This window comes from Coregonus clupeaformis, chromosome 17, assembly GCF_020615455.1.
Source record: "Coregonus clupeaformis isolate EN_2021a chromosome 17, ASM2061545v1, whole genome shotgun sequence".
NCBI classification, from domain to species: Eukaryota; Metazoa; Chordata; class Actinopteri; order Salmoniformes; family Salmonidae; genus Coregonus; species Coregonus clupeaformis.
This window is the reverse complement of record NC_059208.1, coordinates 24,829,972-24,844,559: the sequence shown is the minus strand read 5'-3', so window position 1 is coordinate 24,844,559 and position 14,588 is coordinate 24,829,972. Positions and strand designations below refer to the sequence as shown.

Genomic DNA, 14,588 nt, shown 5'->3' with positions numbered 1-14,588 from the left:
TCCTGGATTCGAGGCGTCGGGTGGGGGCCTTCAGTACCTCGTGGAGTGGGAGGAGTACGGTCCGGAGGAGCGGTGCTGGGTCCCGGTGAGGGATATCCTCGATCCCTCCCTGTAGCGGGATTTCCACCGTCGCCACCCGGCTCGCCCTGCTCCGCATCCTCCTGGCCATCCCGAGGCCGGTGTCGGCGCGCTGCTGGAGCTGCGCGTCAAAGGGGGGGGTACTGTCACAACTTCCTCCAAATCTGCCTCCTCTCCTTGTTCGGGCAGGCTTCGGCGTTCGTCGTCACCGGCCTTCTAGCCACTGCCGCTCCTCATCTCATCATTCCATTTGTTTTGTCTTGTTTATTACACACACCTGGTTCATATCCCCTCATTAGTCCCTGTATAAGTGTTCCCTCTGCCCCCCTGTCTTTGTGTGTGATTGGTTATTGTGGAGGTGACTCTAGCTCGGTGGAGCTACTTTGTATTTTGCATCGCCGGGATATTCACCCGTGTGCCTTGTTTTTCTCCAGTGCGCCGTATTTACCGCACTGGAGTGTTTTACGCATTGCTGCGTACCGCTGTGTTCCTGAATAAACAATATATTCTGTGATTTACCCTCCTGCGCCTGACTCCATCCAAAATCACCCTCTACATTCCTTCTTAATGCATTTGAGCCAACACAATCAGTTGTGTTGTGACAAGGTAGGGATGGTATACAGAAGATAGCCCTATTTGGTAAAAGACCAAGTCCATAGTATGGCAAGAACAGCTGAAATAAGCAAAGAGAAACGACAGTCTATCATCACTTTAAGAAATGAAGGTCAGTCAATCCAGAACATTTCAAGAACTTTGAAAGTTTCTTCAAGTACAGTTGCAAAAACCATCAAGCGCTATGATGGAACTGGCTCTCATGAGGACCACCCCAGGAAAGGAAGACCCAGAGTTACCTCTGCTGCAGAAGATAAGTTCATTAGAGTTCAAGCAACAGACACATTTCAACATCAACTGTTCAGAGGAGACTGCATGAATCAGGCCTTCATGGTTGAATTGCTGCAAAGAAACCACTACTAAAGGACCCCAATAAGAAGAAGAGACTTGCTTGGGCCAAGAAACATGAGCAATGCACATTAGACTGGTGGAAATCTGTCCTTTAGTCTAAGTCCAAATTTGAGATTTTTGGTTCCAACCGCTGTGTCTTTGTGAGGCGCAGAGTAGGTGAACGGATTATCTCCGCATGTGTGGTTCCCACCGTGAAGCATGGAGGAGGAGGTGTGATGGTGCTTTGCTGGTGACATTGTTGGTGATTTATTTAGAATGCAAGGCACACTTAACCAGCATGGCTAACACAGCATTCTGCAGCGATACGCCATCCCATCTGGTTTGCGCTTAGTGGGACGATCATTTGTTTTTCAACAGGACAATGACCTAACACACCTCCAGGCTGTGTAAGGGCTATTTGACCAAGAAGGAGAGTGATGGAGTGCTGCATCAGATGACCTGGCCTCCACAATCACCTGACCTCAACCCAATTGAGATGGTTTGGGAAGAGTTGGACCGCAGATTGAATTAAAAGCAGCCAACAAGTGCTCAGCATATGGGGGAACTCCTTCAAGACTGTTGGAAAAGCATTCCTCATGAAGCTGGTTGAGAGAATGCCAAGAGTGTGCAAAGCTGTCATCAAGGCAAGGGGTGGCTACTTTGAAGAATCTCAAATATAAAACATATTTTGATTTGTTTAGCACTTCTTTGGTTACTACATGATACCATATGTGTTATTTCATAGGTTTGATGTGGTCACTATTATTCTACAAAGTAGAAAATAGTAAAAATAAAGAAAAACCTTTGAATTAGTAGGTGTGTCCAAACTTTTGACTGGTACTGTATATGAAAACAATATCTAAAGACATCCACACAAACTCTCTTTTACACACACACAAACACAAACACACACACAGAAACACACACACACACACACCCCCTAGATTATATGCAGTATAAGCAAATCCAATGCAAGTCAAACAGTATTTTTCCTCTTTCTCAGATTTTGGTATATAGATTGTCTAGACCAATATATAAATATACAAATAATATGTAAATAAATCCACACTCTCTCTCTCTCACACACACATCTAGAGTATATGCACTATAAACAATTTCACTGGAGTCATTTTAACAGCTTTTGTTCTCTTTCTCAGATCTTAGGCATTTTCAAATCTTAATAATAGTCTGGACCAATATAGATAAAAACAATATTTAAAGAAATCCACACACTCCTACAGTTTACTATACAGCATAAGAAAATCTGATATAAGTCAATGGTGAGGGAGGCCTCCTAAAGGAATCTCCCTGTTTTAAAATTGTAGTCATTTAGCAGACGCTCTTATCCAGAGCGACTTACAGGAGCAATTAGGGTTAAGTGCCTTGCTCAAGGGCACCTGGACCGATTTTTCACCTAGTCGTCTAGGGGAATTCGTACCAGCGACCTTTTCGGTTACTGGCCCAACACTCTTACTGTATGTCTGTAGTAATGTGTATACCACAGACATACAGTCTCAAGTCCTTATTATGCCTCAGTGGTCTAAACCCACCGACACGATGACTCACACACACAGACACACCAGCCTGTTGGCGAGACCAAAGCAGCTAGGCTCACACACACACTCTCACACACAAACACACACACACACACACACACACACATATATCCATCTATCTCTCTCTCTCTCTCGCTTTCTCTCTCAACCCCATTGACTTCCTGTCAGTAGCGTTGGCACTTGCTAAGCACCCAATGACACGACATAGTGGGTGTGATTGCTCTGACTAAAATAGGAGTGCGTTCTGTTCGGAGTTGTGTTTGAATATTTCCTCTCTCTGTGTGGTGCGGAGAGCTTTTTGGCTACTTGTTACTGAAGCTGATTGGTTCTAATGTAATTAACTTGGATGAAGAGAATAAAAAGCGATTGATTATGTTTCAACGGTTATTGGACTTACCATGTCATTGACAAATTATTTCTGTAGTCATAATGAATTTAAGGTATATAGCAAGTCTCAAAGCGCTGTAGCTGTACAATGTATGAGGATGATGGATGGCAGCCATTTTGTGCTAGAATGCTCAGTTGCTCACCACACAATGGCTATCACAGTGAATGCACCAAATCACAATAGAACAGTAACACAGCCCTAATGTTGCTAAGTGGCACAGCCAGTGTTGGCCAGGCATATAATAACACACTATGGGCCCATTCACACAGATAAGGCAACACGCCCATAATGGGTTCAAGGGATCTGTAATATCAGCTGTGCTAATCCATCACTAAGACTAGGAAGCTAATTAGTGTTGGAGCTCAGGTGAATGGAGGGTCAGTGTTGGCTAACGTTGAAATAGTGCTTTCATGGTACCAAGGGTAACAGTACAGTAGCACTGTGTTGTTGGTGAGAGAGATCTGTGTGAGGTTGGGTGTCCCACCACCTTCCCCTTCAGCTGAGCGGACCACAGAGGTCAGAGAAGTGTGTGTGTGTGTGTGTGTGTGTGTGTGTATTTTGTGTGTGTGTGAGCAATTATTGCAGTACCGAAATTACACTGAAGGTGATATTCTCTGTGTGTGTGTATGTGTGTGTGCGTGTGTGTGTGTGTGTGTGTGTACGCATGTGTGTCTTGTGCAATGCCTAGATGGGTCTGAAGGTGACTTTCTTCCTCTTGCTAGGAGTGTGTCCGAGACCTCTTTTTCTCTGTGTGTGCAGCGACGGTGTAGAGAGGCAGCTGTCAACGCCGTCGTGTCTCCCCCGCCTTAACAATAGGCCTGAGCGGCAGGAGGGAGCTGGTGATGATGACTGAGCTCGAAAGCCATCGCCGCAATGCAGTAGCAGTGGCAGCCAGTGGCCTGGGTGGCAGTGCCTCTCTCCCTCTCTTCCCTGGCCTATAGGACTCACTCTGCTGGGGGAGCTGTCCCTGGTGCTGATCCTCAATCTCCCCTTTAGCACTCACTGTATCGCTCTCTGTGCTTCCCAAATGGTACCCTACTTCCTGTATAGTGCACTTATTTTGACCAGGGCCCATAGGACTCTGGTCAAATGTAGTGCACTATATAGGTAATAGGGTGCCATTCGGGACGCAGCCTCAATCTCTATATCTGTATTTCTGTCATCGAGTTAGCCACCAAGTGTCACGATCGTTACAGGAAGACTCGGACCAAGGCGCAGCATGATAAGCGTACATTTTATTTCGTACACGACTCATGAACAAAACAACAAACCAAACGATACATGAAGTCCTGGGTTGAACACAAACCTTCCGGAACAAGATCCCACAATAAACAGTGCCAAACAGGCTGCCTAAGTATTGTCCCCAATCAGAGACAACAAGCTACAGCTGCCTCTGATTGGGAACCACCCTGGCCAACATAGAAATACACGAACTAGAACAAAACATAGAAAATAACACATAGAAAATCCACACCCTGGCTCAACATATAAGAGTCCCCAGAGCCAGGGCGTGACACCAAGGCTATCGCAGCCACAGTCTGCAGCACATCCCAGGGACTGGCCGAGAATGCAATAGCCCAGCCACAGAGGAAATCAAATAGGGTGTGATAAATGCTTTATCTTTTAATGTTGTGAGAGATTGTTCCTGGTGAACTGAGTCAGTCTGACACGGCCTGAAAAATACATCTACAGGCCTTTTATTACTAATATAGCGGGAGAATATTAAAAAGCCAACATAAGGTCTGAAATAGAAGATCTGACTAAATTTTTAAATAATTTTTGCAGATGGCAACTGTATAAAATATCCACACTCACAAAAAAAAAGTTATAGTTCAGGAGGTATTCACAGATGGCTTGTGAATTCTGGCATGATACCCCTTCCATATTTCATATTAGGCATTTTACAAAAATTGGCATATTGGCTACGGATCCCATGATGAAACATACAGTAGCCTACTGTAGCACTCATAAACATTGATAATGTTTATTTTTCATTCATGCATAATTGAGTGAATTTATTACAGTATTCATTCTGTAGTGCCAGCTTGCTTCCAATGTTTGTCTGTTTACATTCTGCCAACACTGAGTGCTGTTGCTAACCAAAGTTGAATCTGTTTTTACATTTTTACATTTTAGTCATTTAGCAGACGTTCTTATCCAGAGCGACTTCCAGTTAGTGAATACATATATATATATATTTTTTATACTGGCCCCCCCGTGGGAATCGAACCCACAACCCTGGCGTTGCAAACACAACCCTGGCGTTGCAAACACCATGCCTCTACTGTACCTAAGAGGCCTATGGCAGCTGTAGGGGAGACTCCCATGGGAGGCAGTTAGAGAGAGAGCGCGAGAGAGAGAGAGAGAGAGAGGGAGAGAGAGAGCGCGAGAGAGAGGTAGGAGGAGCCTTCCAGACAGCTGAGCTCCACATGATTCCAAAGAGAAAAGAGGATGTGGGGGAGGTGAGAGGAGGAGAAGAGCGAGAGAGTGATGAGAGGAGGAGGAGGAGGGAGGCCACAGTCTGTGAGCTGCAGCGCGGTGACAGAGCTCACTGAGGCTCCAGGGCTATGGAGGAGTGTGTTTGTATGCGTGTATGTGTGTGTGTGTGTGTTTGTGAGGGAGGGAGGGGGGGTTAGGGGGTGCTATTAATAGCCATTTACCCCTTTCTGTAAGAGCGCACAGGGCTTTTTCTGAGTGAGCCAGGGGCAGATGATCCTTCATAGAGTAGACAGCATTGTGGCCAGTTGATTTAGTTAACCATCACCATTACAGTCAAAATGCTACTGCTCTCCCATCACAAATTCTGTCCCCTCATGTAAAAAAGCAGTAAATCTACCATGGTGTTACTGTTTCTTTGCCAAAGCTAAAAAGCTTCCTACTTTGCTGTACATTGTTAAAATGCTGATGTTGCCCCTTTGCTAAAAACACTGAACATAGGACATTCTGTTCCCTCACAAAATATCAAGAAATGCAAAGATCGTTTTCTAATACACTACTGTACATCCATCATGCTAGCATGACTCTACCCTTGCTAAAAAGCCCTACATCCTCCATTGCTAAAATGCTAACACACTGCCTTCACAGTCCCTTAAATGCTAACCATGTTCCTTCTTGCTTTGCTGAGTAAAACAGACACAGCTCTGCTCTGCTGTCACAGTCCAGACCTTTTTTAAATCATCCCTCTCTCCCTCCTTTCATCTCTCCCACCCTTCCGTTGATATGCTAAGCAGTTTATCTAAAGGCCAAGGAGACACCGGGAGAGAAAGGTTCTCTTTACCCTCAGGGCTACCAGCTGAACTATCTGAAAACAAGAGACAAGCACACAATGAAAAGACCAAAGGGGGAAATGTGCATTTTCCCAAGGTTATGGCTAAGTTGACATCCACCTTGAAAACATGACCACGGTAGAGAGAAAAGGCACCATGACTCACGGTTTTAATACAACCACACTGTCTAACCATTGAACAAGACACAATGGTATCATTTTACAAAATGGAGTCTTGATATTGCTTGTCAGTAGAAATTAAGTGTGTGTGGTGCATGGAGTATCTGCTCAACTGTGTTAAATCTGTCTGACAGACACACACACACACAGACACACAGTCTTGTACAGCTAACCTTGTGGGGGCACACAATTCAGTCCCATTCAAAATCCTATTTTCCCTAACTCCTAACCCTAAACCTAACCCTAACTCTAACCCGTACTCTTACCCTTACCCTAACCCCCTAGAAATAGCATTTGACCTCGTGGGACTAACAAAATGTCCCCAGTTGGTCAATTTTTTGTTTGTTTACTATTCTTGTGGGGACTTATGTTCACCACAATAATAGTTAACACACACACCACACACACACACACACACACACACACACACACACACACACTGTGTGGTTCCGCCCAGAGTGTGTCAGGTTAAAGAGACTGGCTCCCTGACAACACTAACAGCAGTCTATTCTGACTACTAATACAATAGCAGGCAGGGAGGAGGGAACAGGAAGGAACACTAGGACCCATGGGCGGCACAGCGGCATACATGAGAGAAGCACTCCAGCATGAGTCAGGCATGTCGTGTAACAGGGGAGATACCAAGGGCCTTGTCTCCATACTGGCTCCCCCAACACAGCACGTACAGAGACCCAGTGAGGGACAGAGAGAGAGAGAGAGAGATACACATATACATATGCAAGCCAGTCATCAGCCAGAGACCACATACATACAGTTCACACATACAGTACACACAGACACAAACACACACACACACACACGCATACACGCCTCCCAGAGCACATGTCGGGGAGTGTCACTGCTGGGAGTCCATACCTACACATCCATTACATTCAAAAGCGTGCACACATACCATATGTAGACTAGAAAACAACCCACACATGCATGAATGGATGCCACGTGTCATCTCTATGTCAGTGTTATGTGGAGTATATAAATTATAATCAGACACTTGTGCATGAATGAATCTAAATATGAGTGAAAACTGCCATTGACAAAATAATCAATATGGATCAGTATGACTTTTGGCAGAACAACAAGAGAGGAGAACGTAATGGTGATGGAGAGAGGTTGTTTGAATCTATTCTCAATCCTGCTATGCTATCAAAACATGATACCCCTTTTAACACGCCATTCAATACACTGACCTCACTCCCCACATCAAACAAAAAGCAACAAGACAAACAAAATGAATCAATAAAAAACATGCACAACACAGCATCATGCCAATACAATGGAGAATGACCTGAATGTGTTAGGACCATAGCCCTCGTTCATTGTGTCCTTGCTGAATGGCCAAAGACAGATGGCGTGTTAGGCATGGAATCTGACTGGACATTGGCCCCCAGGAAAGGAAATGGTCACATGAGTAACTTCGCACTGCACACACCATTCTCTTAATGGGCCTATGCTATGGTCTCCAGTGTACAGTATATTCTGCTATAAAACAACTGAACCAAAGCATGTATAGGATTTGGCTTGGATTTCAGAGATGGGTTGAGAATTCAATGGAGCGTTCAGTAGTTACGTGGGCAGTGAATCCTAAAGGCCTTTAGCTACTGTAACTCCATATAAAGTGTGTTAAAATAATAAGAGTATGGGGGAAATGAGGCATGGGGAAAATTTAATTTTAAAGGGATACTTAGGGATGTTGGCAATGTGGCCATTTATCTACTTCCCCAGAGTCAGATGAACTTGTGGATACCATTGTTATGTCTCTGTGTCCAGTATGAAGGAAGTTAGAGGTAGTTTCTCGAGCCAATGCTAACTAGCGTTAGCGCAATGACTGGAAGTCTATGGGTGTCTACTAGCATGCATGCCTCATTGCCAAAATCCCGAAGTATCCCTTGAATAGGCTACCTCTTTGAACTCAAGCTTGGTTTTGTAGGGAATAAAGAGATGCAGACAGACAGAGAAATACAAAAACTGATAAAGAGAGATACAGGGAAAAAAAGATAAAAGAGATTGAGAGGGCTAAAGAGCGAATAAACAGGGAGGGAAAGAGGAATAAGGGAACAGGAATAGAGAGAGAGTAATACAGTTAGAATAATAGATAGCAGGCAGGCCATTAGAACCATCTTACCCAACATGCCCTTGCTTTCCTCTGACAGACACATGTCCTTCTCTGCACTGGGCAGCACAAAGCCCACCACAAAGATCTCCACACCGTCCGCCATCAGCGCCAGCCCCAGCACAAAGTACAGCGTCCACTGGAACTTCCCGTGGCCACACTCCTGCAGGATGGTCTCGTACTGCTGGGCCAGCTCCTCCTGATCCTTCCTCCTCTCCGCCTCGAACTGGGCCAGGTCCCTGATCTGACCTTGGGGGGCCATCCCGTCCAACGGACCCGTTTTGCCGGACTCTGCCCGGGGGATCCCCTGGTACTCGCCCTCGTAGATCTCATCGTCTTCGTCGTGACCTTCCGTGGAGTCGCTGTGGCCGCCCTCGTCGTCGTTGGCCCGACTGTCGTTGCGGTAGTAGCCGTCGCCATCTTGGCTCTGCTGCACGGGGTAATCGTCATCGTCATCCTCTTCCTCGAAGCGCTTGTACGAGCGCTTGGTGTACTCATCTGCCATTTTGTCCACGCTGCGGCCAACCTTCTTGCCCGCCTGCTTCTTCACTACCTTAGCGATGTCTTTGGCACCGCGGATGAAGTCCTGCCGTCCGTCTCGTCCGTAGCCATCGTCCATCTTGGCTCTGGAGGTGAGGTTGGTTGCTGCTAGGAATGGGAGATATCAGGAGTGGCCCAAGAGCATGGGTGTGCACTGGGGATCTCTATGTATCTGGAATACAGCTCCTTTATCAGCTACAGCCAGAATATTTTCGTCCAAATAGAGACCTGGAATGAAAGAGAGGATTGTGTTAGAATGACCTCCAACAGTGCAAAGGAACTAGGCAGCATCACAGTTCTAACTCATTCTCAATCCATCAACTTTCAATCAAGAAATACAAACTACAGTGAGGGAAAAAACGTATTTTATCCCCTGCTGATTTTGTACGTTTGCCCACTGACAAAGAAATGATCAGTCTATAATTTTAATTGTAGGTTTATTTGAACAGTGAGAGACAGAATAACAACAAAATCCAGAAAAACGCATGTCAAAAATGTTATAAATTGATTTGCATTTTAATGAGGGAAATAGATATTTGACCCCCTCTCAATCAGAAAGATTTCTGGCTCCCAGGTGTCTTTTATACAGGTAACAAGCTGAGATTAGGAGCACACTCTTAAAGGGAGTGTTCCTAATCTCAGCTTGTTACCTGTATAAAAGACACCTGTCCACAGAAGCAATCAATCAATCAGATTCCAAACTCTCCACCATGGCCAAGACCAAAGAGCTCTCCAAGGATGTCAGGGACAAGATTGTAGACCTACACAAGGCTGGAATGGGCTACAAGACCATCGCCAAGCATTTGGTGAGAAGGTGACAACAGTTGGTGCGATTTAATTGGGGAGGACGGGCTCATAGTAATGGCTGGAACAGAATAAATGGAATGGTATCGAACACATCAAAAACGTGTTTGATAACATTCCATTCACTCCATTCCAGCCATTATTATGAGTAGTCCTTTTCTTAGCAGCCTCATGTGCTGTACATGCCACAGAAACCCAAACTCAAGTGAAGTCAGTAACCGCATGGAGGTTCTCAATACCTGTATTCATGATTCCCAACAAATTACCTTATTCCTATGGCTGAGCCCAGTCAGCCCACCTTATCTGACCCAATGTAATGTCCTTAATAAGTGGACATGACAGCTCGAAGTAGAAAACGACAGAAGAGCTCTTGTTCTAACTCAGTGGCCAGCATTGATTGAGCACCAGTTATCTCATAGCTCTCTCCCAGCCCATCCACAGGTCACAGCATGGCATTTCCAATGGCTTTCGGCATGAATTAAACCTTCAAGGGAACATACTGACAGCCCAGTTAGGAGCACTGCAATTACATTTGTTCCCAGGAAGTATATAAAGAGACATTATTATTTCCTGTCTGACAATCTGGAGAATGGAGTGATATAGGCCTACATCTAGTGAGTGTCTAGTGAGTGTCTAGTGAGTGTCTAGTGTGTGTCTAGTGAGTGTCTAGTGTGTGTCTAGTGAGTGTCTAGTGTGTGTCTAGTGAGTGTCTAGTGTGTGTCTAGTGAGTGTCTAGTGTGTGTCTAGTGTGTGTCTAGTGAGTGTCTAGTGTGTGTCTAGTGTGTGTCTAGTGAGTGTCTAGTGAGTGTCTAGTGTGTGTCTAGTGAGTGTCTAGTGTGTGTCTAGTGAGTGTGGCCCCTTTCCTCCACATTTCCTTCCCTATTCTTTCCATTGTTCTTCACTCGTCTCAGCCTCTCTCTTTCTCTATTACCCCTCACCTTCCCTGTTTTCCTCCTCTCTCCTTTCTCCGTCATTCATCTCTTTCTCTCTTGTCATTCTGCCCCTCTCCTCTCGCTCATTCTCTGTCCCTCCTTCCCTATCTCTGTTTCTCTCGCTCCCTCCCCTGGCTCTGTCTCTATCTCGCTGTTATTTGTGGGTAAGGATAATTGGTTCACAGCTTCTCTCTGTTCTCTCTGTTGTGTATTCCTCTCTTCGTAGCCCTATCGGCAACGCTAACCTGCCTGGGCTGTGCTGTTTGACCTCCCAGAGTCTCTCTGCTCCTGCTAGAGTCTCCAGAGATAGCAGGCAGGTTAAACCTTGACCCGGAGAACAAGGCCGACAGAAAAAGTATAAATCCGGCAGCCGAGTGGCCTGCTCTTTTCCCTGGACCTCTGTCACCATAACACACACAGCCCCGTCTAATTTGTCTCACAGAGGAATACAGCAATACAGATGCAGTTGGATTGCCAGATTAACATACAGTATCTTTAGAGAGAAGGTGTGCACACTTTTCATTGAAATCCCTGCACAATATATAGCCTAGCCTACTACACAACCTTATAATATGATGTTTCTTTAGTGAATACTAATTTGATTATCTCAGCAATGTGACTGTATGCTGTTAGTTTGAGAATAATACCAGTCCAAAATGGTGGTGTGCAGAAGCCGATCCCTTGATAGAGTGGTGTTGGTGCCCACTGCGGCTGCCTAATGCTATTGGATTCTCTGGCCCTTTGAAGAGGAGGAGACACAGCAGAAGAGAACAGGCCTCAGGGAGGATCCATAGACCATAGCTGAACCCAATGACCATGCACATACTCTGAAATAGAGTAACAGCCCCCCCCCCTTATCTGTTAACACTTTATTTTACAGTCCTATTTCAGCTAGTACCCGTTGGACAAGGTGTACTCTCTGGTGCTGTGATTCAGTACCTGGTACCTAAAAGGCACATCCGTAATTACCAAGTCAACTGCGTAACAGGCTACTATTACAGCCTTACCAAACTGACTACTTTCTGTACTATGTTAGCAGTGTCCTGTTCCAGGCTAAGTAGCATGAGATCAGATGGGATAGAAACTGGAGGAGAGGAGAGGAGAGGAGAGGAGAGGAGAGGAGAGGAGAGGAGAGGAGAGGAGAGGAGAGGAGAGGAGAAGAGGAGAGACTGGAGAGGATGGAGGGCTGGTGAGCTTTTAAAACATCCCCTCAGGGGGTCTGTCTGCTTAGACAACAGACTGGCAGAGATCACTGAACCCAAAGGTCTGCTGGGAAGACTGAGTTTCCAAGAATGACTCACTTAGACTGAAAATGAACCCCGGAAACAACAGCAGCTATATCAGTTATCTCTGACCTCTGTATATTCTACCAAGGTAAGGAGTAGTAATGTGCCACACATATAAAGGTCACTTTGGTGATGTCTATGCGTTGAGAATAATATGAATACAATGGATGAATACAATGGATGGAAATGGATGGAAATTATGAAATTCATATGAATATGACATATTATCCCAGCTTTGTGTCGTATGTATGACCAGTTCCTACAAACATACACTGAATTAGCAGATACTGTGACACTGAAACATGGTTGCATGTCAATGTAAAGGAATTAGATTGCATTGAATCGCATGTTAATATTCTCTACATATCGTGTCCTCTCCTTGTTCGCTGCTGGGCTAATATAGGCCAGCATATTGTATGTGGATTTGCTTCATCCACTTCACACGGTAAAGTGTGCATTAGGTGCCACCAGAGTGGTACATAGAAGCCTGATTTCCATATAAATGGAAGTGAGTGAGATGGCCCCTACTAGCCCTTGAAATCAGAACCTATCTGCTAGCTACAGATGTACGATCTTAATCTGATCACTCTTTTGTTGCGGGGAACTGCACAGCAGGAAATGCAAACTTGTAGTGTAGAGTTTTAAAAAGGCTTCTAAAGTTTGTAATTTCCACTTTTGAATTTCAGACTTGATTTGCTCTAACAAGAAATGTATCAACATAATTATAATCCACATAATAATTCACATTTCCTGTTGATGTAGGATTATTTTCCTACTGTAGCAAACTGGCTCAAATTAAGATCCTACATCTGTATGGCTTGAGAATCCTGAAGTCATTGCATTTTAAACCACAAGCATCTTTCATGGAAGAGAAAGCACAAGAGAGACAATCTTCCCTTCCTACTGTACAGTGCTTGTCGTGCAGGTGGGAATATGAATTATAGTAAAGCCAAAAGGCTGAAATACTTGAAAAACATAAGGAGGTAAATATGAAATGGAAATAAATGATGAACAAGGTGAACAAGAGCAGACATACAGTATGCATAAAACATGAGGCTTGCAGTAACAAGCAGGTTTCCCAGGAAGGGAACAACCTTGTGTTTGCATTACACATAGAGTTAGTGCATAAAGAGGTGGAAGCTCAAGAATAGTTATATATGCTGATTTGTATGCCAGCAGCCTATCTAAGAAAACAACATTGAATACATTGAATCATTGAATACTTTGAGAACAGGATATTCATTTGAAATGAGATTGGAAAAGTGGGCTGAGAGGGAATCCAATGAATCCATGTTGATATTAATTCCATTCAAAGAATAAAACATTATATAATTTGAAACATTTACATTTTAGTCATTTAGCAGACGCTCTTATCCAGAGCGACTTACATAGCAATTAGGGTTAAGTGCCTTGCTTAAGGGCACATCGGCAGATTTTTCACCTAGTCGGCTCGGGGATTAGAACCAGCGACCTTTCGGTTACTGGAACAACGCTCTTACCCACTAAGCTACCTGCCGCCCCAGACAGATAATGTATCAGAATATGTCGCCATGCAAAAACCCTTTTGTCCCTTGTGCCTGCCTGTATTGGTGCAGGAGTTTCCTGCCTTAACATCATTAGTGGTTAATGGGCCATAGTTTACAAGGATCCTTACACAGAATGACTCTGTTGGGAACTAGAGGACATATTTCATGTGACACTAAAACAGAAGAGTAAAAGGTGTATTAAACCTCCCCCTCTTCACCTACTGAAATATAGCTACTCCTTACACCCTAAAGGTCTAACCTCTGCTCCTAATCTTTAATAGTTTTAGAGGGCTATTATTCACCTACCCCATTCTAGAGACCCTGGTGTACCTTACTTTAATGGCCCACTGAGCTAGGTTATTCTGTAAAATAGCTGCTCCAAAACCAAAAGCATATCGTATCATCTCTTAGCAATCCAAGATCTTCAGGGCACATAAAACCACCCACCTCTGCTCTTGGTCTAGAAATCTCGATCTTTGCACAGCGCCTCAATCAATCTTCTATCCTTTTTGGAGGCACCAGCCGTTTGGCTGGCCATCCTTTGTCTCCATGGTCACAACCTTCACACCAGGAGCCACTCACTACTCCATCTAAATGCAATGAGCTAGCCATCACCATCAGATTACCCTTTCACCATCCCCACTACTGATAGATATGAGTAGGTACAGATACAGTGGGGGAAAATAGTATTTAGTCAGCCACCAATTGTGCAAGTTCTCCCACTTAAAAAGATGAGAGAGGCCTGTAAATTTCATCATAGGTGCACGTCAACTATGACAGACAATATGAGAAAATAAAATCCAGAAAATCACATTGTAGGATTTTTAATGAATTTATTTGCAAATTATGGTGGAAAATAAGTATTTGGTCACCTACAAACAAGCAAGATTTCTGGCTCTCACAGACCTGTAACTTCTTCTTTAAGAGGCTCCTCTGTCCTCCACTCGTTACCTGTATTAA

At 44.5% G+C, this 14,588-nt stretch overlaps 1 protein-coding gene across 1 annotated transcript in view; it reads right to left on the bottom strand.

The window, feature by feature from the left end:
• sv2a (synaptic vesicle glycoprotein 2A) overlaps positions 1 to 14,588 on the bottom strand; it is a 50,478-nt gene that overhangs the window by 21,753 nt on the left and 14,137 nt on the right. The window contains exon 2 of the mRNA XM_041852793.2: positions 8,553 to 9,308. Coding sequence (XP_041708727.1) covers positions 8,553 to 9,159 — 607 coding nt within the window. The 5' untranslated portion in view covers positions 9,160 to 9,308. The remainder of the gene's footprint in view (positions 1 to 8,552; positions 9,309 to 14,588) is intronic.